Raw genomic sequence first — 26,175 nt, forward strand, 5'->3', positions numbered from 1 at the left:
GGGGTCAGCAGCCAACAGCAAGTGCCACCCAACAACACCTTGGGATTCTTTCTTTACTGTCCTGATAGGCTGCTACCATGGAGCTACAGATTCCTCCTTGCTGACACTTTCTTTGCTCCTCTCCAGCACTCCACTCTCCAGTTGGAGAATTAAGAGCCCTGAGGTCAGCTGTGGGAGTGGAAGAAACTGTATGTTACAATGACATTCCAGTGGCCCTTAGTACTGAATCAGCATTAAGAGTGTGTCCTTGAAATCCCATTGAAAACTTTCAGATGCCATATAATTAAAATTGCAGCAGTTTTCTCTCTAAAGGCTGAAGGAGAAGATATTGAGAGTCTGGGGTCAAACTGGTAACATAGTAAGAGTTTGTTTCCCAAAAGCCAGCAAAAGATTTAAAATTCTGTAAATGAGTTCCCACATCCTGACAGTGTGATCACATTTTTTTGGGGTACACTAATTTCATAAAGTGCTCCATGAGAAAAGTTGCAGGTCAAAATCTTAGAACACAATGCAGAGTATCATTCTGAAGGTATTCATTGTGACTCTAAGAGAACTGGTCTCCTTCATCTTAAGGTGCATTGACAGGAAGATTCACAATAATTGATAGAAGATAAGCATTAGGTATATGTGAGATTTCAAATCTTATACATATATATTCATATATATTATGTTATACTTATCAAGTGGCAATATGTTCAGCATATGATTAAGCTTGTGAATGTAGTTAGCAGGATTACATTATGGAGACATTGCCATGTACATGTAAACTGGTTAACAATCTTTTTTTGTTTTGTTTTGTTTTTTTGGTTTTTTGAGACAAGTTTTTTTTCTGTGTAGCCATGGCTGTCCTGGAACTCACTTTGTAGACCAGGCTGGCCTTGAACTAAGAAATCCACCTCCTCTGCCTCCCAATTGCCAGGATTAAAGGCTCGAGCCACCATCGCCCAGCACTGGTTAACAATCTTAACCAGTCTTCTATGTTGGTTTCATTACTTACTTTGTCCTGGGGATTTACCTTAGACACATAAGTCAGCTCCCCTAGTTCTGGGTTTTGCCCTTATAAAAATTTCAAATCTTACCTTAAATCTAATAACAGTAGGCCAAGCCCTGCTGTCAACTTTTATACAGTAGCTCTCTGCTTCAGAAGGAAAAAAAGATAGATTTTTTTATCTGTTTCTCAGAAAGGCCAAGAATTCTATTTCTTTAGTGGAGTGTGGAAAAATGAAGTTTCCTAAGTATATATTTCAGTCTTCCAAAGTATACAGCATATGGCAGAACTGCATAAAAGTTGATGTTACAGCATCAGTGTAGATATGGAAACAAACCTGGAAACCCTGTACATGCTTCTCAGCAGTCAACTTATAATCCCTTATCTACCACACAGATGGAGCGGCAAAACATAACCTCAATGGGCAGTTTTGGTGGTTACCATCTGCATTCAATAATTTAATGTCGATTTGCCTTTAACATTTAGGAATAAGTAGTTGGCTACATCATACAAGTCAATATGTCTATTTGACCATTGGTTAATATTGTTTTGTTTTTGTTTTTTTGTTTGTTCGTTGTTTTGTTTTGTTTTGTTTTAAGGCAGAACATCCCAGCATAAGCTTAGGTGTTTATATTCTTGGTTCTATGTTGGGCTGTGTGTCTATCTGGAACTAAAGGTGCTACAGGTTTCTGGCCTGATTGAAATGGCCAAAATGTTACAGCTCTCTGAGAGGAATCCTGGGCAGGGCAGCCAGACGGATCTCTTCTACTACCATCACTAGTGCTATTGGCAGCAGTGGTGATGAGCTGAAGCAGGCTGCCAGAAACCAGAGCCAGAGCTGGAGCTAAAATCTACAGTGAATGGCAGCTGCCATCTAGGGCTAGAGTGAGGAGTCTGGCCTGCTGCGCAGAGCTGAGCTCCAGAAATGAATGAGCTTCAGGAAAGAAAACATTTCCCTGGAGTGTTACTGCTCAATAAAAAGAGCTACCTTCTTATGATTCCTGTTGAAATAACTCGTGGACTTTATTCCATGTGGATAGGGACCTTATAAATATTTGTGGGGTAAAGTAGCATCCAGGGGTAGATGCTTGCTATTGGCTCAATCTGAGATGTTAGGAATGCTTTATTTATATAGGGAAGGATCTCGGGTGTTGTCCCTACATGACTGGTTGTCATGGCTCTCTCAATTGGTGTGTTGTGGTTGTTTGTTCTAAGACAGGGGAAGCCTGGCCAGAAGCTAGTGCCAAAACCTGCCTTTCTCAATTATGAGATTTCCCCAGGTTTTGGAAACTGCTTCAACCTTACCAGTTCTGTCTGGTTGCACAGTCCACTTACCCCACAGTTTACAACTGGTTGCACTGTTTGGAAAAGTTGTGGGACCTTTAGGAGCTAATACCTCATTGGAGGAAGTGGGCTACAGGCTGGAGGTGGACTTGTCCCAGTTATGGTCACTTTTTGCTTCCTGACTCTGGATTCAATGAGATCAGCAGGTCTCTGTTCCTGCAGCTTTCCCTTCCCCAGTATGATGGAATGAATCTCCTCCAACTCAGCTTGAAAATAAACCCTTTCCCCTTAAGCTGCTCTTGTATTTTCTCAAGACAGTGAGTGAAGTAACTAACACTGTTGACATGCTATTAGTAGTAGTAATTAGTAATTAGTAGTAGAAATCAGTAGTTATTAGCCCAAAACTTAGGATACCCAAGATATAAGATACAATTTGCTAAACGTATGAAACTCAAGAAGAATGAAGACCAAAGTGTGGACACTGTGCCCCTTCTTAGAAGTGGGAACAAAAAACCCATGGAAGGAGTTACAGAGACAAAGTTTGGAGCTGTGATGAAAGGATGGACCATCTAGAGACTGCCATATCCAGGGATCCATCCCATAATCAGCTTCCAAACGCTGACACCATTGCATACACTAGCAAGATTTTGCTGAAAGGACCCAGATATAGCTCTCTCTTGTGAAACTATGCCGGGGCCAAACAAACACAGAAGTGGATGCTCACAGTCAGCTATTGGATGGATCACAGGGCTCCCAATGGAGAAGCTAGAGAAAGTACCCAAGGAGCTAAAGGGATCTGCAACCCTATAGTTGGAACAACATGATGAACTAACCAGTACCCCGGAGCTCTTGTCTCTAGCTGCAAATGTATCTAAAGATGGCCTAGTCGGCCATCACTGAAAAGAGAGGCCCATTGGACTTGCAAACTTTATATGCCCCAATACAGGGGAATGCCAGGGCCAAAAGAATGGGAATGGGTGGGTAGGGAAGTGGGGGGGGGGTATGGGGGACTTTGGGGATAGTATTAGAAATGTAATTGAGGAAAATACGTAAAAAAAAAAAAAGAAATGAAAAATCCCCCCCCCAAAAAAGAAATCAGTAGTTGGCATACTGATTTGTGTAGTTTCTAGCAATAATTAAAACCACACATTCACACTTGTTATTATAAGGAAGCTACTCGATTGTTTGAACAGCTGAAAGGTTCTGGCTGGTATCAGAAGATGTTGGATCTACCTATTAAAGAAGCTTCCTTCTAAATCAAAGGATAATGGTTACTAATGAAGGAAAAACAAGGTGATTTGTGATATCTTTCACTTGTACTTCGAAATCACTTTTTTTAATGGATTTTTTTAATTAGGTATTTTCTTCATTTACATTTCCAGTGCTAACCCAAAAGTCCCCCATGCCCTCGCCCCTCACTCCCTTACCCACCTACTCCCACTTCTTGGCCCTTGCATTCCCCTGTACTGAGGCATATAAAGTTTGCACGAGCAATGGGCCTCCCTTTCCACTGATGGCAAACTAGGCCATCTTCTGATACATATGCAGCTAGAGACATGAGCTCCAGGGGGTACTGGTTAGTTCATATTGTTGTTACACCCTTTAGCTCCTTGGGTACTTTCTCTAGTTCCTCCATTGTGGCCCTGTGTTCCATCCAATAGCTGTCTGTGAGCATCCACTTCTGTGTTTGCTAGGGCCCAGCATAGTCTCACAAGAGACACCTATATCAGGGTCCTTTCAACAAAATCTTGCTAGTGTATGCAACGGTGTCAGCGTTTGGAGGCTGATTATGGGACGGATCCCCAGATATGGCAGGGTCTAGATGGTCCATCCTTTCATCTCAGCTACAAACTTTGTCTCTGTTTTGTTCCCAATTCTAAGAAGGGGCAAAGTGTCCACAATTTCCTCTTTGTTCTTGAGTTTCATGGGTTTCGCAAATTGTATCTTATATCTTGGGTATTCTAAGTTTCTGGGCTAATATCCATTTATCAGTAAGTACATATCATGTGAGTTATTTTGTAATTGGGTTACCTCACTCAGGATTATGCCTTCAGATCCATACATTTGCTTAGGAATTTCATAAATTCATTCTTTTTAATAGCTGAGTAGTACTCCATTGTGTAAATGTACCACATTTTCTGTATCCATTCCTCTGTTGAGGGGCATCTGGGTTCTTTCCAATTTCTGGTTATTATAAATAAGGCTGCTATGAACATAGTGGAACATGTGTCCTTCTTACCAGTTGGAACATCTTCTGGATATATGCCCAGTAGAGGTATTGAGGGATGCTCCCGTACTACTATGTCCAATTTTCTGAGGAACTGCCAGACTGATTTCCACAGTGGTTGCACAAGCTTGCAATCCCACCAACAATGGAAGAGTGTTCCTCTTTCTCCACATCCTCACCAGCATCTGCTGTCATCTGAATTTTTGATCTTACCCATTCTGACTGGTGTGAGGTGGAATCTCAGGGTTGTTTTGATGTGCATTTCCCTGATGATTAAGGATGCTGATTTTTTCAGATGCTTCTCAGCCATCCCATATTCCTCAGGTGAGAATATTTTGTTTAGCTCTGAACCCCATTTTTAATGGGGTTATTTGATTTTCTCAAGATCACCTTCTTGAGTTCTTTATATATATTGGATACTAGTCCCCTATCTGATTTAGGATAGGTAAAGATCCTTTCCCAATCTGTTGGTGGCCTTTTTATCTTATTGGCAGTGTCTTTTGCCTTACAGAAGCTTTGCAGTTTTATGAGGTCCCTTTGTCAATTGTCAATGTTACAGCACAAGCCATTGCTGTTCTATTCAGGAATTTTTCCCCTGTGCCCATATCTTCCAGGCTTTTCCCCACTTTCTCCTCTATAAGTTTCAGTGTCTCTGGTTTTATGTGGAGTTCCTTGATCCACTTAGATTTGATCTTAATACAAGGAGATAGGAATGGATCAATTTGCACTCTTCTACATGATAACAACCACTTGTGCCAGCACCATTTGTTGAAAATGCTTTTTTCCACTGGATGGTTTTAGCTCTCTTGTCATGATCAAGTGACCATAGGTGTGTGGGTTCATTTCTGGGTCTTCAATTCTATTCCATTGGTCTACTTGTCTGTCACTATACCAGTACCATGCAGTTTTTATCACAATTGCTCTGTAGTACAGCTTTAGGTCAGGCATGGTGATTCCAACAGAGGTGCTTTTATCCTTGAGAAGAGTTTTTGCTACCCTAGGTTTTTTGTTATTCCAGATGAATTTGCAGATTGCACTTTCTAATTCGTTGAAGAATTGAGTTGGAATTTTGATGGGGATTGCATTGAATCTGTAGATTGCTTTTGGCAAGATAGCCATTTTTACAGTGTTGATCCTGCCAATCCATGAGCATGGGAGATCTTTCCATCATCTGAGATCTTCTTTAATTTCTTTCTTCAGAGACTTGAATTTCTTATCATACAGATCTTTCACTTCCTTAGTTAGAGTCACACCAAGTTATTTTCTTTATTTGTGACTATTGACAAGGGTGTTTTTTCCCCTAATTTCTTTCTCAGCCTGTTTATCGTTTGTGTAGAGAAAGGCCATTGACTTGTTTGACTTAATTTTTTAATATTTTTATTAAGTATATTCCTCATTTACATTTCTAATTCTATCCCAAAAGTCCCCCATACCCTCCCCCCACCTCCCTACCCACCTACTCCCACTTTTTGGCCCTTGCATTCCCCTGCCAGCTACTTCACTGAAGCTGTTTATCAGGTTTAGGAGTTGTCTGGTGGAATTTTTAGGGTCACTTATATATACTATCTTATCGTCTGCAAAAAAATGATATTTTGACTTCTTCCTTTCCAACTTGTATCCCCTTCATCTCCTTTTGTTGTCAAATTGCTCTAGCTAGGACTTCAAGTACAATGTTGAATAGGTAGGGAGAAAGTGGGCAGCCTTGTCTAGTCTCTGATTTTAGTGGAAATACTTCCAGCTTCTCACCATTTACTTTGATATTGGCTGCTGGTTTGCTGTAGATTCCTTTTATCATGTTTAGGTATGGGTCTTGAATTCCTGGTCTTTCCAAGACTTTTATCATGAATAGGTGTTGGATTTTGTCAAATGCTTTCTCAGCAGCTAAAGAGATGATCATGTGGTTTTTGTTTTTGAGTTTGTTTATATAGTGGATAACGTTGATGGATTTCCATATATTAAACCATCCCTGGATCCCTGGAATGAAACCTAATTGGTCAGGATGGATGATTGTTTTGATGTATTCTTGGAATCGAATAGCATGAATTTTATTGAGGGACCCAGGTTTCCCAGTTTAGTTGAAAATATTTGCTGGCCCTTTAAGTTGATAATCTTCATTTTCATCTACTCCTATTATCTGTAGGTTTGGTCTTCTCATTGTGTCCTGGATTTCCTGGATGTTTTGAATTAGGATCTTTTTGCATTTTGCATTTTCTTTGATTGTTGTGCTGATGTTCTCTATGGATTCTTCTGCACCTGAGATTCTCTCTTCCATCTCTTGTATTCTGTTGCTAATGCCATCATCTATGGTTCCAGATTTCTTTCCTAGGGTTTCAATCTCCAGTGTTGCCTCACTTTGGGTTTTCTTTATTGTGTCTACTTCCCTTTTTAGGTCTAGCATGGTTTTGTTCATTTCCATCACCTGTTTGGATGTGCTTTCCTGTTTTTCTTTAAGGACTTCTACCTGTTTGGTTGTGTTTTATCTGTTTTTCTTTAATGACTTGTAACTCTTTAGCAGTGTTCTCCTGTGTTTCTTTAAGTGAGTTATTAAGTAAGTGAGTTATTAAGTCCTTCTTGATGTCCTCTACCATCATCATGAGATATCCTTTTAAATCCGGGTCTAGTTTTTCGGGTGTGTTGGGGTGCCCAGGACTGTGTGAGGTGGGAGTGCTCCGTTCTGATGATGGTGAGTGGTCTTGGTTTCTGTTAGTAAGATTCTTATGTCTGCCTTTTGCCATCTGGTAATCTCTGGAGTTAGTTGTTATAATTGTCTCTGGTTAGAGCTTGTTCCTCCCGTGATTCTGTTAGCCTCTATCAGCAGACCTGGGAGACTAGGTCTCTCCTGATCTTCAGTGGTCTGAGCACTCTCTGCAGGCAAGTTCTCCTCTTGCAGGGAAGGTGCACAGATTTCTGGAGTTAGTACCTACCTCCTGGCAGAAGATGAAGGCCTGAAACTGGGCCTGTCCCAGAATCTGTTAGCTTCTGTAGTCCACACTCTCACCTGTGCAGACTAGTCTCAGGGATCTGAGAACCAAGATGGCTTCCCCAGGTGCTCTGGTAAAGCCCTCCAGGTTGGAGAGGACACCTGTCCTCTGGCAGGGTAGGTGCCCGGATGTCTATAGCCCAAAACGAGGTCTGCCTCTGAAGCTGTCCTCTAGGCAGCTTGGGGGTGTCCTTCTGACTCCTCGCCCAGGTGACCCAGTGCTGGCACTGACTGGAAGGGACTTTTGACCCTGGTCAGGCAGGGTTTTCTGCTTCCCTAATTCTGGTCCCGAGCGATTGGAATGGAACAGAAGTTGTGTTCCACTTACAGGTGGTCCTAAGATCTCGTGGAGAGTACTCTCGGGACCTTGGTCCTGTCTGCCTACTCCACACCCAAGGTGACCTGGTGCTGGCGCAGACTGAAAGGGCCAAAATCACTTTTTAAAATATACCTTTATGTTGCTTACAACTCAAGTTCAAATATATTGATGAAAATAATAAAATTTATTATAGGGAATGATAATGGCTCATCAAACTAGATAAATAATAAGAAACCATCATAAAGAATAATCATAGTTTTATGTATATGTGGTGATAGTTTGTATGTGTATATGTATGTGTTTTATGTTTAGGAACACATGCCACAAAACATATGTGGAATGAGTATATTCAGTAGTCATTTGCCTCCTTCTATCTTGTAAGATGTAGGGATTAAAATCAGGTCATGAAGGATGAGCATATGGCTCTGTCCACTGAACCATCTCACCATCCCTACAGCTCGATTTTTGAGCAAGAACTCAGAGCCTGCCAATCAAATTTAATTGGGCTCCTGACTAGTAAACTTCAGGGATCCTTTCACCATCTCCCTAGTGCTATGATTATACCTTTGCACTTCTGTGCTTGGCTTTTTACATGGGATTGAGAAATTAGCCTCAGATTCTTATGCTTGTTTGATGATTACTTTCCTGGTTGAGCCAACTCCTAGCCCTTAGAACAAGTTACATTGAGATATAGACTTAAGGCAGGGATTTAAAAGTGTCATGATCATGCAATCCTATATATCCATGGAAAGTTTGTTCTTTTTGGTGTTTTGGTCTGGGTCTTAGTGTTGTTATTCTAACTGCACCTCTAGTAAATGAAGGACTTAATTAAAACACTACTCATAGTCATTATAGGACATGTTTTACTTTCCAAAAGGCTTGTAACATCTTGTCACTGGGATATAGTGGGACCCATGTTAAGTGAAGGTACAGTTCTAGTTGATGTAGCTGAGACATTATATATGATAAGATTTGCATGAAAAATAATTCTAATACAGGTAAATTAATAGCAAAGAGGGCAATATTCAAACTCCCATTTGGATTTCATTTTCTGAAATGGCCAGGAATGATGAATGGCAGTCAGTTAAGGTCACAAAGCTGAAGAAGAGAAGCAAGTTGCCCAGGTGGCCTTTGACTGTGCAAGAGCACTAAGGTCAAAGACTGGGCCAGACATAGATAGTATTGAGAAAACACCAAATACCCTGGAGAGATTTTTAAGGAAAGAGACACTAGAGTAAGCTCAGTGTCATGGCAGTGCAGTTACTCTATGGAAACTGTCAGAGGGGTGGGGTGATTCCTAGGGTAAAGAATGAGCATGAGTGCATTATTGTTCACAAATAATTCAGCAGAGGTGTCTTTAACACATTCCCATCTATGGTCACAATAAGAACACCTTGATAACTGTCTACACATCCTTCATATGTTCACATTCTGATAAATCCACTGTATATTATAAATAATCTCAACATTCTACACCTAGCTCAGCCAAAATATTCTAGTAGTTTCTCTTTGTGGCTCTTAGTAATGTTAGCTTACTCATACTGTTCAAAATACCAGTACTACACTGCCTTTCATCACTGAATCTACAGAGTCTACTAAATTTGTAACACTTTTATACCATCTCTGAGTTGAATCACGTTAATGTATAGCACTGTCAGTTAAGACAAGTAAGATGTATTGCTTCTTGAAACTCCTCCATTGTTTTTTACTATGGAGGCCAAAAAGAGAAAAAAGAGGCAGAATGCCATGGAGAGTGTGTTATGTACCAAAACTTTTCCTGGGAAGATGAAACACATGTCTACTCACTCCAGATAAGGAATAAAGTGATCAGTTCAGCCCAGGACCCCCAAGACCAAGTTATCAGCACAAGAGAGATTTATTTGCTCGATAGGGACAAAGGACAGAAAATAAAAAACACAGAGAGGATAAAGAGTATGAAGAACAAGAGGAAGAGAATGAAGAGAGAAGAGTGTGTGTCCCAGAGGACAAACGATTGCCTGTCCATAGAGAGAAGACAGATATGCCCATAGGAAAATGACAGTTTATAAAGGTAAAGAGGAAACTACATGTTAGGATGTAGTGTTAAATTTAAATAGGTCATGTTAACTGGGTGAGCCAAAGGGGCTTTTGATGACTAGACATCAAAACTTTGATAGCTGGACCGAAGTTGTAAGCCTAAGAAAGAGGCCAAATAAGGGAATAGTTCTTGGGGACTAGTGTTAGGAATATAATATAGAAAGATTTTTAGAAGGCAGAGGGACTGGAAAAGAATGGCAATGCCTGCAAGAGCCATGTTTGTCCTGCACTAACTGGCTAGAGCCCTTTTAGAGAACCAATGTGAGAACAAAGTATGGATATCACCAAAGTCCACCTTGGTAAACCAGTGAGTTTTATTGGGGTTACTTTCAAAACATGTGTGAAAGGTTAATTAAAGGAGGAGAAATGACTCAAAGACAGCTAAATCATCAAGGCCTACCCCTGCATGGGTGACAGCTTGTGAGTGGAAGCTGGAAAACCTGGAACATACATTGTGCAGCCTATGGACAGCTGAAGAGTTTGGACAGGGTCTTTTCCACATTCTTTAGTTTGTCTAAACCTCTTTCAAGCAGATTAGCTAGTTTTTGTTTCTTCCAGACAGCTGGTCTGACAAGAGAGTTTTCTTTGAAGCTTCTCATTGCTCTTCTGAGAGTGACTCTCAGCTATTACTGTTTACTCTGGCCGGGATTAGCCTAATGAATTTAATTAGTTTCAGGGACTTCCTGAAGCTGTTTTGAGTTTTTTTTTCCCCTTCCTGTTTAAAGAGCTTCCTGCCAGATAGAATGCTTTAACTCCACCTTTCCCCACACCACCAAATATATTACACAACAAAGAGGAAACTATGATCAACTAAAGGAGATATTCTTTAACTAATCACAAAGCTACAACTAAGCACCTCATGGCCATCAGATCAGGAGTGGACTTTCAGCCAAAATTAGTGACAGCCCTCTGGAACAGTTGGGACTTTTCTCTGCCCTTAATGACAAAACAGACAGTCATCCCTATCAAACAAAAAGGTTACAACTCGAAGGAGAATTCCATGTTTTTATTTTCCCTTTTTACTCCTAAAATGCAACATTTTATAATCCTTGTCAGTCACTAAGAGCAGCCCAATTCCTTGTATATAATTTCCTCATTTCCATTATCTGAGAGCCTGATGAAAATCCTTTTTATCATGTACCACAAACAGTCAGGAACTTGGAGCTGGTGTGGGTTTATTCATTTTGCATGTTAATTACCCTATGCCTTTCTAGCATCCTATCAAAAAGGAGGAAATGCCTTTGTGATTCGCTCTGAGGTTCCAGTATTTGCATCCCTTGAGTTTGCCTGCTTGGAGAAACAGGCATGTAAGCTTATATATATTTTTTTTTATATTTTTATTACATATTTTCCTCAATTACATTTCCAATACTATCCCAAAAGTCCCCCATAGCGCCCCCCACTTCCCTACCCACCCATTCCCATTCTTTTGGCCCTGGCATTCCCCTATATTGGGGCATATAAAGTTTGCAAGTCTCTTTCCATTGATGGCCGACTAGGCCATCTTTCGATACATATGCAGCTAGAGACAAGAGCTCCAGGGTTCTGGTTAGTACATCATGTTGTTCCAACAATAGGGTTGCAGATCCCTTTAGCTCCTTGGGTACTTTCTCTAGCTTCTCCATTGGGAGCCCTGTGATACATCCAATAGCTGACTGTGAACATCCACTCCTGTGTTTGCTAGGCCCCGGCATCGTCTCACAAGAGACAGCTATATTTGGGTCCTTTCAGCAAAATCTTGCTAGTGTATGCAATGGTGTCAGCGTTTAGAAGCTGATTATGGGACGGATCCCTGGATACAGCAGTCTCTAAATGGTCCATCCTTTCATCACAGCTACGAACTTTGTCTCTGTAACTCCTTCCCTGGGTGTTTTGTTCCCAATTCTAAGAAGGTGCACAGTGTCCACACTTTGGTCTTCATTCTTCTTGAGTTTCATGCGTTTATCAAATTGTATCTTATATCTTGGGTATCCTAAGTTTTGGGCTAATATCCACTTATCAATGAATACATATTGTGTGAGTTCTTTTGTGATTTTGTTACTTCACTCAAGATGATGCCCTCCAGGTCCATCCATTTGGCTAGGAATTTCATAAATTCATTCTTTTTAATAGCTGAGTAGTACTCCATTGTGTAAATGTACCATAATTTCTGTATCCATTCCTCTGTTGAGGGACATCTGGGTTCTTTCCAGCTTCTGGCTATTATAAATAGGGCTGCTATGAACATAGTGGAGCATGTGTCCTTTTTACTGGTTGGGACATCTTCTGGATATATGCCCAGGAGAGGTATTGCTGGATCCTCCGGTAGTACTATGTCCAAATCAAAACAACCCTGAGATTCCACCTCACACCAGTCAGAATGGCTAAGATCAAAAATTCAGGTGACAACAGATGCTGGCGAGGATGTGGAGAAAGAGGAACACTCCTCCATTGTTGGAGGGATTGCAAGCTTGTACAACCACTCTGGAAATCAGTCTGGCGGTTCCTCAGAAAAAAAAAGCTTATATTTTTAAAAACCTACTTTAATAAAGGTTTTTAAATGCTTTAACCTCCCTTCTAACTCATTATCCACCAGATGTTGTGGAACGGGAAGGTTAATAGGGCAATAGAGGATATGGACCTGTTTAGAAATAGTTCTCTAGGGCAATTTCCATCTTCATTGTCAAGACAGCAGCACCTTAGTTCACAACAATTAGCAATGGTTGCTCAACCTACTTGAAAACTCCATTTCCTTGATGCAGTTCTTTCTATGCCATCACAACAAATGAAGATCAGCAAAGAGTAATAAAATGAACTGATACCACCCAGTGCTGTCCACTGTCTGTTGTGTTATATTTATACCCTTTCCAAACATTATGTGTTTCCACAAGTATCTGCTCTAGCAAAGCATCACATGACCTTTTTCAAGACAGCTTCCAGAAAAACACCACATGAATGTTCTCACCAAAACATCCTCCCACATCTTTGCTTCAGTAAGAATATTCTCTTATAAGACAGTTTTCAGAAAAACATCACAAGTCACAACTAAGCCTCCAAAAATCCAAAATTTTCCACTTCAGATGCCTTTAGACAGCATTTAAAAAAAATGCTGATTTTTCAAATACCTTGCAGGAGCCTTCAAGGAGTCTCTATATTAGAATACAGAATATACTTTCACACAGTAGTATTTTACAAATATATCCTTTAGGAAATTTTCTGTCAGTCCCTGTCCCTGTCTCTGTCTCTATCCTCAATATTTCTGTTTTTCTGTCTCTCTGTGTGTCTCTGTCTGTCTCTCACTCTGTCTCTGTCACTCTGTGTCTCTGACTCTGTGTGTGTGTGTGTTTCTGTGTTCCTCTCTGTGTCACAAAATCTTTTTTCTTTATGTTCACTTTGACCATTAGAGTGAAATCAGATCTGTACTGTTTTCTGTCACTGCACATAATCAGTAAGATTATCTGTAGATTAATGAAGCTGAGGACAATCATGACTTAGTAAAATACATACCTCTAAGTAATAGCTGACAGCCTGTCATTGGGATATAGACAACAGTCTAGGCAACTCTATTGAAACAGTTGTACAATATGAACACACTTACTGACACTGAACTATGTACTTTAAAAAGGTTTAAATATGATTTTTGTTGTGGATATTTGATCCTGATATGTTTTAGAACTTAGGTTTAGATCCTCTCTGTAGAAATCTAATAATTCTAAAATAATCAGACAGGATAATTCTTTATCCTGTGGATAAAGGATGTAAGACATACAATACAAGTGAACCAAACAGTGTTTTGTGTGTGTGTGTGTGTTTATAAAATATGTTCAATCTGTACAATGTTGCCTGTATGTATCTGATTTCTGGGTGACCATTTGGTAGTGATAACCAACTGAGGGATACTCCCAGCAGAAGACTACTTCTGCTTTCAGCATTCCTTAGTTGCCTGTACTTCCTTGTCGGGTTGAAGCTTTGTGAACTTCCTTTTTCCATGTTAACATGTCTAATGGTATTGTCCTTGTTTGAGTATTATTTCAACAGCCATGTGGGTGAGACTTCCTGGTTGTAACTCCCTTGACACTCTTGGGAGTCTCAATGTCACCAGAAATATTCTGTTCTTCTGACTCCTACAATCTTTCCTCCATCTCTTCCTTATTGGTCCCTGACTCTTAGGTACTGGAAATGTGTTGTAGATGTATGTGTCAGTAGGGACCAGGCATCTTGTTCTCTACATTTAAATCAGTTGTGGGTTACTGTAATGACTTCTCTATTTCTAGGAACGTTTTCCTTGGTGAGGAATAAGGACTTGATTTTTCTGTGCATATGAGGGTAAATATTTGGAATGTAGTTAGAGATTGTGCTACTTTAGTAAAGTGGTGGATTTACCTTCTCCAAGATCCCTGACCACAGGTGTCCAGGGAAGTGGGAAAGGCAGTACACACTCTTAACCACTGAACCAACTCTTTAGACCATTTACAATTTGTTTCCAAATACAGATCAATCACAAATAAACAGAAAAATCAACTACATCTATAGCTAGACTGTGATAGTTCCTTCCTGTAAAACCTGATGATTTCTTAGAAAGTGGAAAGTACAAAAACAAGCATGGACCATCTTAGAACTAAATTTCAGGCTGATTTGTAACTACTGAATGACTAGGTGATTAGAAGATTTATTTCCTTACGTGTTCCCTTCACACAGGAGGTTTTGTTTGTTGTCTTGTTGATGTTTAATTTTTAAACTGGTAGTGATGATGTGATGTGCTTAGTTAATAAGTGGCCTCAAATAACCTTGACAATTATTTCAGTAAAGCACTTTTCTTTGCAAGAGGGTATAGTCAGTTATCTTATAGTTCACAGTGACTATAGACATGTGGAAAACTGGAACTTCATGTTATTATTAACTTTTAAAACTTCAGGTATTAAACTTTGAAGCTTTCCTTATTCATAAAATATAGCAAGGTTGTATGGTAGGGAGAGGAACTTCCTAAAGAATAGTATTTGGTACTTATGAAAAATTGTAAGGCCTGAGGCAGGACTGTCACTGCATTAGAGTAATGTCAGAGCAACTAGGGCCTTTGTTTTGTTTTGTTTTGTTTTGTTTTGTTTTGTTTTGTTTTGTTTTGTTTTGTTTTGTTTTGTTTTTTGTTTTGTTTTTTATCTTGTTTTATTTTGTTGTTACTGTTGACAGTCCCTCAAAGTCTGAGTGAAGAAGCATGCTTGCTTCTGTTGGCATGGCTTGGTACTCACTGGATTTCCTTCTCTCTTCAGACATTTGTAGGAAACATGAATTCTGACAGTGTGGTTCACCACAAGCTGCTGCACTCTGTGAGAGCCCGCTTTGTTCGCTTTGTGCCCCTAGAGTGGAACCCGAATGGAAAAATTGGCATGAGAGTGGAGGCCTATGGATGCTCCTATAGTAAGTAACCACATGGATCAAGTCACACAGCATACGATGTCCATGGAAAAATCTCTATGTGTTTGTGTATATGTTCATGTGCATGGGTACAGAAAAGCAGCTAGACAGAAACCCATTTCTGAAGAACACAATCCATCATTTGACTCAATACTTTTTACTTGGTCTGGAACTTCTAGGTGAGCCCATGCTGGCTGACCAGTGACCCATAAAGGTGTTGTTATCTTTATTTCCTCACAGTTGGGATTACTAGTGTGTACTATCACATCCAACTTGATTTGGGCTTTGGGAATAGAATTCAGGTCTTCATGCTTGCAAAGTAAGCACTTTAGAACCATAGCTATTTCCCCAGCCTGTAGTTCTCTCATTTTATTCTATATATATATAGAATAAATATCTGTATCATGTATCATGATACAGATATTTATTCTATATATATATAGAATAAATAACTGTATCATGAATATATATATATATATATGATTTATTCTATATATATAGAGAATAAATAACTGTATCATGAATATATATATATATATGAAAATCTATGCCTCAGCAGGGAAGTAGAAACATTCTTATGTTCTATAGAGCTCTCTATAAGAATGAGGCAATAAGGCAATAGAGTTTCAACAAAAGTTCAAAGCTAAGAGCCCTTGGGGCTTGGATAACTATTTGCCACTTGCAATCAGAAATAGCTATCTCAGCTTTTCTTTAGATGTAAAGCTCTTTCTCTACTCAAGAACCATGAAGGAAGGAAGTTCTCCTTCACATTCTTGAAAAAGAAAAAAAAAATCCACCCAGGGTAATTCATGGAATTCTTGTCTTCTGCACTCATGGTATTCAGGAGAGTTCATGGTATTCTTCTTGAGAGTTGCTAAAAGGAAATTTTAAGTAATGATGCATCTTAACAAAAAGAGGCTGTAGAATTTAAGCTATTTCTAAAACAATGGTTTTCAACTGTCCTAATGCTGCATTCCTTTAATATAGTTACTCATGTTGTGGTGATCACCAGCCACAACATTGCTTTTGTTGTTACTTCATAACTGTAATTCAGCTACCATTATGCATCATAATGCAAGTATCTGATATGCAGAATATATGATATGTGAACTCTATGAAAGTACCATTTGATCCGCAAAAGGGTCATAATCCACAGGTGGGTAACCATTATTCTGGAAGGAAAGAGTCATTCATAAAGGTTGGCTATTTTAATTTTCTCTTATAGGTGTAAAGCTGAATATGAAAACTGTATCATTATGAACTGATTTTCTTCTTCTAATCAGTGGCATTCACTAGCTGATTTTATAATCATATCTATTGTCACCTAAGGAGTTAATACACTTAGTCAACACATTGTTTAAAAACATAGTTATATTAGCTATTTCCAGTTACTAAGATAAAGTACCTTGGAAACCCCATTTTAAGAGAGAAAGATATTAATTATTTCATCTCACAAACTCAGGTTACAATCTAGCATTGCTGGGTAATCAAGGTGCCATAGAGGTGAGGAATCACCCTTCAGAGGTGATTCCATGCTTTCTTGTCGGTAATTAAAATTTTCACAGAAATTCAGTGAATTATGGCGTTAGGTCATGGTAGGCCATAGAGGTGAGGAGGCTAGTCACATCATCTACATTTAAGAGTGGAGAGTGATGAATACATACTCAGAAGCTAGTGCTCAACTTGTTTCATGGCTCCTGGCAATCCAGGATAGCATGCTCAGGCAGTGGTACAACACAGTGGGTGCATCTTGACACTACTCATGGAAATTCTCCCTTAGACATGCCCACAAACCAACCTAATCTAGAAAATCACTTATTGAGGCTCCCTTCAGAGGTGATTCCATGCTTTCTTGTCGGTAATTAAAATTTTCACAGAAATTCAGTGAATTATGGCGTTAGGTCATGGTAGGACCTCGCATGTACCTAGTGCTATTCATCAAAGGCAGTGCAAAACAACATTTGTTTCAGAAGCATTTGAAGTGCTCCATAAAAATTCATTTAGTTCTCTAATATGAAAGGCAATACATTAAGATTTCTGGACATGAAAACACAAAACTATGAAGTGTTGAGGGCTCCTTGGGTAAACTCTTGGCTAAGGTGGCTCTGGTAGAGAAATGAACTCTGAGGGAAGAGAATTTGCTGGTGAAAGGACTGCCTTTATTGTGAACAAGACTTTTTTTTATTAGATATTTTCTTTATTTAATGTTATGCCTTTCCCTGATTTCTCCTCTGAAAACCCTCTATCCCCTCCCCCACCCCCACTCACCAACCCATCCACTCCTGCTTCCTGGCCCTGGCATTCCCCTACACTGGGCATAAAGCCTTCACAGGACACAGGGCCTCTCCTCTGATTGATGACCTACTAGGCCATCCTCTGCTACATATGCAGCTGGAGCCATGAGTATCACCATGTATACTCTTTGGTTGATGGTTTATTCCCAGGGAGCTCTGGAGATACTGGTTAGTTCATATTGTTGTTCCTCCTATGGTGCTGCACACTCTTTGGGGCTTTCAGCTCTTTGGATACCCTGTGTTCCATCCAATGGATGGCTGTAATCATCCATTTCTGTATTTGTCAGGCACTGGCAGAGCCTCTCAAGAGACAGCTATATCAGGCTCCTGTCAGCAAGCGCTTGTTGGCATCCAGAGTAGTGTCTGGGTTTGGTAATTGTATATGGGATGGATCCCCAGGTGGGGCAGTCTCTGGATGGTTATTCCTTCAGTCTCTACTCCACACTTTGTCTCTGTATCTCCTTCCATGGGTATTTTGTTACCCCTTATAAGAAGGATCAAAGTATCCATATTTTGGTCTTCCTTCTTCTTGAGTTTCATGTGGTTTGTGAATTGTATCTTGGGTATTCTGAACTTCTGGGCTAATATCCACATATCAGTGAGGGCATACTTTGTGTGTTATTTTGTGATTGGGCTACCTCACTCAGGATGATATCCTCCAGATCCATCCATCTGCCTAAGAATTTCATAAGTGTATTGTTTTTAATATCTGAGTAGTACTCCATTGTGTAAATGTACCACATTTTCTGTATCCATTCCTCTGTTGAGGGACGTCTGGGTCCTTTCCAGCTCCTGGCTATTATAAATGAGGGTGTTATGCATGTGGAGCATGTGTCCTTATTACATGTAGGAGCATCTTATGGATATATGTCCAGGAGTGGTATTGCTGGATCCACAGAGAATACTATGTCCACTTTTCTGAGCAACTGTCAAAATGATTTCCAGAGTGGTTGTTGAAAGATTAATTTCTTCCTTTTTCTATGGTTTAGTTTTCCTCCTTGTGTTGGAGTTTTCCTTTTATTATCCTTTGAAGATCTGGATTTGTGGAAAGATATTTTGTAAATTTGGTTTTGTTGTGGAATACCTTGGTTTCTCCATCTATGGTAATTGAGAGTTTTGTTGGGTAACCTGAGCTGGCATTTCTGTTCTATTAGGGTCTGGATGACATCTGCCAGGCTTTCATATTCTCTGGAGAGAAGTCTGGTGTAATTCTGATAGCTCTGCCTTTATATGTTACTTCACCTTTTTCCCTTATTGCTTTCAATAGTTTTCCTTTGTTCTGTGCATTTGGTGTTTTGATTATTATGTTATGGGAGGAATTTCTTTTCTGGTCAAAACTATTTGGAGTTTTGTAGGCTTCTTGTATGCTCATGGGCATCTGTTGATTTAGGTTAGGAAAGTTTTCTTCTATAGCTTTGTTGAAGATATTTACTGGTCCTTTAATTTGGAAATCTTTACTCTCTTCTATACCTATTATCCTTAGGTTTGGTCTTCTCATTTGTGTACTGGATTTCCTGGATGTTTTTGCGTTAGCGTCTTTTTGCATTTTGCATTTTCTTTGATTGTTCTGTCAATGTTTTCTATGGTAAGTTCTGCAACTGAGATTCTCTCCTCTATCTCTTTTGTTCTGTTGGTGATGCTTGCATCTATGGGTCCTGACTTCTTTCTTAGGTTTTCTATTTCTAGAGTTGTCTTTCTTTGTGGTTTCTTTATTGTTTCTACTTCCCTTTTTTTAGATTCTGTATTTTTTTCTTTTAAATTCCTTCACCTGTTTGGTTGTGCTTTTCTGTAATTCCTTAAGGGATTTTTGTGCTTCCTCTTTAAGTGCTTCTACCTGTTTTCCTATGTTCTCCTGTAATTCTTTAAGGGATTTTTGTGTTTCTTCTTTAAGGGCTTCTACCTGTTTACCTGTGTTTTCCTGTATTTCTTTAAGGAAGATATTTATGTCCTTCTTAAAATCCTCTACCAGCCTAATGCAATATGATTTTAAATCCAAATCTTGTCTTTCTGGTGATTTTGGGTATCCAGGACATGCTATGGTGGGTGTACTGGGTTCTGATGATGCCAAATAGTCTTGGTTTCTGTTGGTAAAATTCTTGTGTTTGCCTCTTGCTATCTGGTAATCTCTGGTGTTAGATGATATAGCTGTCTCTGGCTGTAGCTTGTTTCTCCTGGGAGACCAGCTCTCTCCTGGAAAGATCTATGTACAGAGGACCACAGAACAACCCTACCTCCTGGGTGCAGATGGAGGCATGAAGGACCCTATCCCTGCTGCTGTGCTGCTTCTTCAGCCTGTGCCCTCCTTGCTGGTCCAACCTTAGAAAGTCACCAGAGAGAAAATGGTGATCCCATCTGAATCCCTGGATCAGAGCACTCTGTGAACAGGACTTTTTCTAGAAAGAGTATGATCAATGGGAGAAGCAGCAACAGCCTATCCAAGTAAGGACTTTGCCACTTGCAAGTCTCATGCCTTTAATTACCCTGGTACCACATCCTTCAATAAGGACTGTTTTCACTGTTGGAAGGCTTCTGTGATTTTTGTCCATGTTTGCTTACTGATTTGATAGGAACAGTCATGATGGAAAAACATTTATTCATGTTATTGATAAATCCATCTCTTTACATCTAATAATTTGAACTACATTAGTGTGTGTGTGTGTGTGTGTGTATGTTTGTGTATTTGTACCACAAAACAACATTTTTTTTTAATTAGGTATTTTCCTCAATTACATTTCCAATATTATCAAAGACCCCCATACCCTCCCTCCACTCCCCTACCCACACACTACCACTTTTTGGCCCTGGCGTTCACCTGTACTGGGGCATATAAAGTTTGAATGTCCAATGGGCCTCTCTTTCCAGTGAGGGCCGATTAGGCCATCTTTTGATACCTATGCAGCTAGAGTCAAGAGCTCCAGGGTACTGGTTAGTTTATAATGTAGTTGCACCTACAGAGTTGCAGATACATATTGTGTGAGTTCTTTTGTGATTGTGTTACTTCACTCAAGATGATGCCCTCCAGGTCCATCCATTTGGCTAGGAGTTTCATAAATTCATTCTTTTTAATAGCTGAGTAGTACTCCATTGTGTAAATGTACCATAATTTCTGTATCCATTCCTCTGTTGAGGGACATCTGGGTTCTTTCCAGCTTCTGGCTATTATAAATAGGGCTGCTATGAACATAGTGGAGCATGTGTCCTTTTTACCAGTTGGGACATCTTCTGGATATATGCCCAGGAGAGGTATTGCTGGATCCTCCGGTAGTACTATGTCCAATTTTCTGAGGAACCGCCAGACTGATTTCCAGAGTGGTTGTACAAGCTTGCAATCCCACCAACAATGGAGGAGTGTTCCTCTTTCTCCACATCCTCGCCAGCATCTGCTGTCACCTGATTTTTGATCTTAGCCATTCTGACTGGTGTGAGATGGAATCTCAGGGTTGTTTTGAATTGCATTTCTCTGATGATTAAGGATGCTGAACATTTTTTTCAGATGCTTCTCAGCCATTAGGTATTCCTCAGGTGAGAATACTTTGTTTAGCTCTGAGCCCCATTTTTTTAATTTTTTTAAAAAAATTTAATTAGGTATTTTCTTCATTTACATTTCAAATGCTATCCCAAAAGTCCCCCATACCCCCCACCCCCACCCCCTACCCACCCACTCCCACTTCTTGGCCCTGGTGTTCTGCTTTACTGAGGCATATAAACTTTGCAAGACCAAGGGGCCTCTCTTCCCAATGATGGCCAACTAGGCCATCTTCTGCTACATATGCAGCTAGAGACATGAGCCCTGGGGGTACTAGTTAGTTCATATTGTTGTTCCACCTATAGGGTTGCAGATTGCTTTAGCTCCATTTTAATGGGGTTATTTGATTTTCTGGGGTCCACCTTCTTGAGTTCTTTATATATATATTGGATATTAGTCCCCTATCTGATTTAGGATAGGTAAAGATCCTTTACCAATCTGATGATGGCCTTTTTGTCTTATTGATTGGTGTCTTTTGCCTTACAGAAGCTTTGCAGTTTCATGAGGTCCCATTTGTCAATTCTCGATCTTACAGCACAAGCCATTGCTGTTCTATTCAGGAATTTTTCCCCCGTGTGCCCATATCTTCAAGGCTTTTCCCCACTTTCTCCTCTATAAGTTTCAGTGTCTCTGGTTTTATGTGGAGTTCCTTGATCCACTTAGATTTGACCTTAGTACAAGGAGATAGGAATGGGCCAATTTGCATTCTTCTACATGATAACCACCAGTTGTGCCAGCACCATTTGTTGAAATGCTGTCTTTTTTCCACTGGATGGTTTTAGCTCCCTTGTCAAAGATCAAGTGACCATAGGTGTGTGGGTTCTTTTCTGGGTCAATTCTATTCCATTGGTCTACTTGTCTGTCACTATACCAGTACCATGCAGTTTTTATCACAATTGCTCTGTAGTAAAGCCTTATGTCAGGCAAGGTGATTCCACCAGAGGTTATTTTATCCTTGAGAAGAGTTTTTGCTATCCTAGGTTTTTTGTTATTCCAGATAATTTTGCAGATTGCTCTTTCTAATTCGTTGAAGAATTGAGTTGGAATTTTGATGGGGATTGCATTGAATCTATTGATTGCTTTTGGCAAGATAGCCATTTTTACAGTGTTGATCCTGCCAATCCATGAGCATGGGAGATCTGTCCATCTTCTGAGATCTTCTTTAATTTCTTTCTTCAGAGATTTGAAGTTCTCATTATACAGATCTTTCACTTCCTTAGAGTCACGCCAAGGTATTTTATATTATTTGTGACTATTGAGAAGGGTTTTGTTTCCCTAATTTCTTTCTCAGCCTGTTTATTCTTTGTGTAGAGAAAGGTCATTGTTTGACCTTGTTTGAGTTAATTTTATATCCAACTACTTCACTGAAGCTGATTATCAAGTTTAGGAGTTCTCTGGTGGAATTTTTAGGGTCACTTATATATTCTATCATATCATCTGCAAAAAAGTGATATTTTGTCTTCTTCTTTTCCAATTTGTATTCCCTTGATCTCCTTTTGTTGTCGAATTGCTCTGGCTAGGACTTCAAGTATAATGTTGAGTAGGGATAAAGTGGGCAGTCTTTTCTAATCCCTGATTTTAGTGGGATTGCTTCCAGATTCTCACCATTTACTTTGATGTTGACTACTGGTTTGCTGTAGATTGCTTTTATCATGTTTAGGTATGGGCCTTGAATTCCTGATCTTTCCAATACTTTTATCATGAATGGGTGTTGGATCTTGCCAAATGCTTTTTGCACGTCTAAGGTGATGATCATGTGGTTTTTGTCTTTGAGTTTGTTTATATAATGAATTACTTTGATGGATTTCCGTATATTGAACCATCCCTGCATTCGTGGAATAAAACATACTTGGTCAGGACAGATGATTTTTTTAGTGTGTTCTTGGATTCGGTTAGCCAGAATTTTATTGAGTATTTTTGCATCGATATTCATAAGGGAAATTGGTCTGAACTTCTCTATCTTTGTTGGGTCTTTCCGTGGTTTAGATATCAGAGTAATTGTGGCTTCATAGAATGAGTTGGGTAGAGTACCTTCTACTTCTATTTTGTGGAATAGTTTGTGCAGAACTAGAATTATATCTTTGAAGGTCTGATAGAACTCTGCACTAAACCCATCTGGTCCTTGCCTTTTTTGGTTGGGAGACTATTAATGACTGCTTCTATTTCTTTAAGGGATAAGAGACTGTTTAGATCATTAACTTGATCCTAATTTAACTTTGGTACCTGGTATCTGTCTAGAAATTTGTCCATTTCATCCAGGTTTTCCAGTTTTGTTGAGTATAGCCTTTTGTAGAAGGATTTGATGGTGTTTTGGATTTCTTCAGGATATGTTGTTATGTCTCCCTTTTCATTTCTGATTTTGTTAATTAGGATGCTGTCCTTGTGCCCTCTAGTGAGTCTAGCTAAAGGTTTATCTATCTTGTTGATTTTCTCAAAGATCCAGCTCCTCGTTTGGTTGATTCTTTGAATATTTCTTCTTGTTTCCACTTGGTTGATTTTGCCCCTAAGTTTGATTGTTTCCTGCTGTCTACTCCTCTTGGGTGAATTAGCTTCCTTTTGTTCTAGAGCTTTTAGGTATGTTGTCAAGCTACTAGTGTGAGCTCTCTCTAGTTTCCTTTTGGAGGCACTCAGAGCTATGAGTTTCCCTCTTAGAAATGCATTCAATGTGTCCCATAAGTTTGTGTATGTTGTAGCTTCATTTTCATTAAACTCTAAAAAGTCTTTAATTTCTTTCTTTATTCCTTCCTTGACCAAGGTATCATTAAGAAGAGTGTTGTTCATTTTCCATGTGAATGTTGGCTTTCCATTATTTATGTTGTTATTGAAGATCAGCCTTAGTCCATGGTGATCTGATAGGATGCATGGGAAATTTTCCATATTTTTGTATCTGTTGAGGCCTGTTTTGTGACCAATTATATGGTCAATTTTTGAGAAGGTCCTGTGAGGTGCTGAGAAGAAGGTATATCCTTTTGTTTTAGGACAAATTGTTCTGCGATATCTGTTAAGTCCATTTGTTTCATAACTTCTGTTAGTTTCACTGTGTCCCTGTTTAGTTTCTGTTTCCATGATCTGTCCATTGATGAAAGTGGTATGTTGAAGTCTCCCACTATTATTGTGTGAGGTGCAATGTGTGCTTTGAGCTTTACTAAAGTTTCTTTAATGAATGTGGCTGTCCTTGCATTTGGAGCATATATATTCTGAATTGAGAGTTCTTCTTGGAAGATGTTACCTTTGATGAGTATGAAGTGTCCCTCCTTGTCTTTTTTGATAACTTTGGGTTGGACGTCGATTTTATTTGATATTAGAATGGATACTCCAGCTTGTTTCTTAAGAACATTTGCTTGGAAAATTGTTTTCTAGCCTTTCACTCTGAAGTAGTGTCTGTGTTTTTCCCTGAGATGGGTTTCCTGTAAGCAGCAAAATGTTGGGTCCTGTTTGTGAAGCCAGTCTGTTAGTCTATGTCTTTTTATTGGGGAATTGAGTCCATTGATATTAAGAGACATTAAGGAAAATAATTGTTGCTTCCTATTATTTTTGTTGTTAGAGTTGGCATTCTGGTCTTGTGGCTGTCTTCCTTTTGGATTGTTCAGGAATTACTTTCTTGCTTTATCTATGGCATGGTTTCAGTCCTTGTATTGGTTTTTTTCTGTTATTATCCTTTGAAGGGCTGGATTCGTGAAAAGATAATATGTGAATTTCGTTTTGGCATGGAATACTTTGGTTTCTTAATTAAAATTACCAACTATGGTAATTGAGACCTTTGCTGAGTATAGTAGCCTGGGCTGGCATTTGTGTTCTCTTAGTGTCTGTATAACAATTGGCCAGGATCTTCTGCCTTTCATAGTCTCTGGTGTAATTCTGATAGGCCTGCCTTTATACATTACTTGACCTTTTTCCCTTACTGCTTTTAATATTCTCTCTTTATTTAGTACATTTGTTGTTATGATTATTATGTTTCAGGAGGAATTTCACTTCTGGTCCAGTCTATTTGGATTTCTGTAGGCTTCTTGTATGTTCATGGGCATCTCTTCCTTTAGGTTTGGGAAGTTTTCTTCTAAAATTTTATTGAAGATATTTGCTTTAAGTTGAAAATCTTCATTCTCATCTACTCCTATTATCCATAGGTTTGGTCTTCTCATTGTGTCCTGGATTTCCTGGATGTTTTGAGTGAGGATCTTTTTGCAATTTGTATTTTCTTTGATTGTTGTGCCAATGTTCTCTATGGAATCTTCTGCACCTGAGATTCTCTCTTCCATCTCTTGTATTTTGTTGCTGATGCTCGAATCTATGGTTCCAGATTTCTTTCCTAGGGTTTCTATCTCCAGTGTTGCCTCACTTTGGGTTTTCTTTATTGTGTCTACTTCCCTTTTTAGGTCTTGGATGGTTTTATTCAAATCCATCACCTGTTTTTTCATGTTTTCCTGCAATTCTTTAAGGGATTTTTGTGTTTCCTCTTTAAGGTCTTCTACTTGTTTCGCTGTGTTCTCCTGTATTTCTTTAAGTGAGTTATTAAAGCCCTTCTTGATGTCCTCTACCATCATCATGAGATATGCTTTTCAATCTGGATCTAACTATTCGGGCGTGGTGGGGTGCCCAGGACTGGGTGGGGTGGGAGTGCTGCGTTCTGATGATGGTGAATGGTCTTTGTTTCTGTTAGTAAGATTCTTATGTTTGCCTTTCGCCATCTTGTAATCTCTGAAGTTAGTTGTTATAGTTGTCTCTGGTTAGAGGTTGTTCCTCAGGTGATTATGTTAGCCTTTATCAGCAGACCTGGGAGACTAGCTCTCTCCTTAGTTTCAGTGGTCAGAGTACTCTCTGCAGGCAAGCTCTCCTCTTGCAGGGAAGGTGTCCAGATATCTGGTGTTCAAACCTTCCTCCTGGCAGAAGTTGTGTTCCACTAGCCAGAGGTCCTAAGATCTCGTGGAGGATCCTGTGTGTCCCGAGACTCTGTGCCCAAGGAACCCTGGTGCTGACCTGGACCGGAAGGGACTTGTGACCCTGATCAGGCCGGGTTTTCTGCTTCCCTAATTAATGCAGTCTCAGGTCCTGCACGATTGGATTGGAGCAGGCGCTGTGTTCCAATCACCAGA

At 39.5% G+C, this 26,175-nt stretch overlaps 1 protein-coding gene across 2 annotated transcripts in view; it reads left to right on the forward strand.

Moving 5' to 3' along the window:
- Positions 1 to 26,175, forward strand: part of Cntnap5 (contactin associated protein family member 5) — a 928,932-nt gene that overhangs the window by 351,805 nt on the left and 550,952 nt on the right. For both annotated transcript variants that reach the window (XM_029481690.2, XM_029481709.2), the window contains one exon: positions 15,121 to 15,268. In XM_029481690.2, coding sequence (XP_029337550.1) covers positions 15,121 to 15,268 — 148 coding nt within the window. The remainder of the gene's footprint in view (positions 1 to 15,120; positions 15,269 to 26,175) is intronic.

This window comes from Mus caroli, unplaced genomic scaffold (genome assembly GCF_978045245.1).
Source record: "Mus caroli unplaced genomic scaffold, Mus_caroli_1 scaffold_1, whole genome shotgun sequence".
Taxonomy (NCBI): Eukaryota; Metazoa; Chordata; class Mammalia; order Rodentia; family Muridae; genus Mus; species Mus caroli.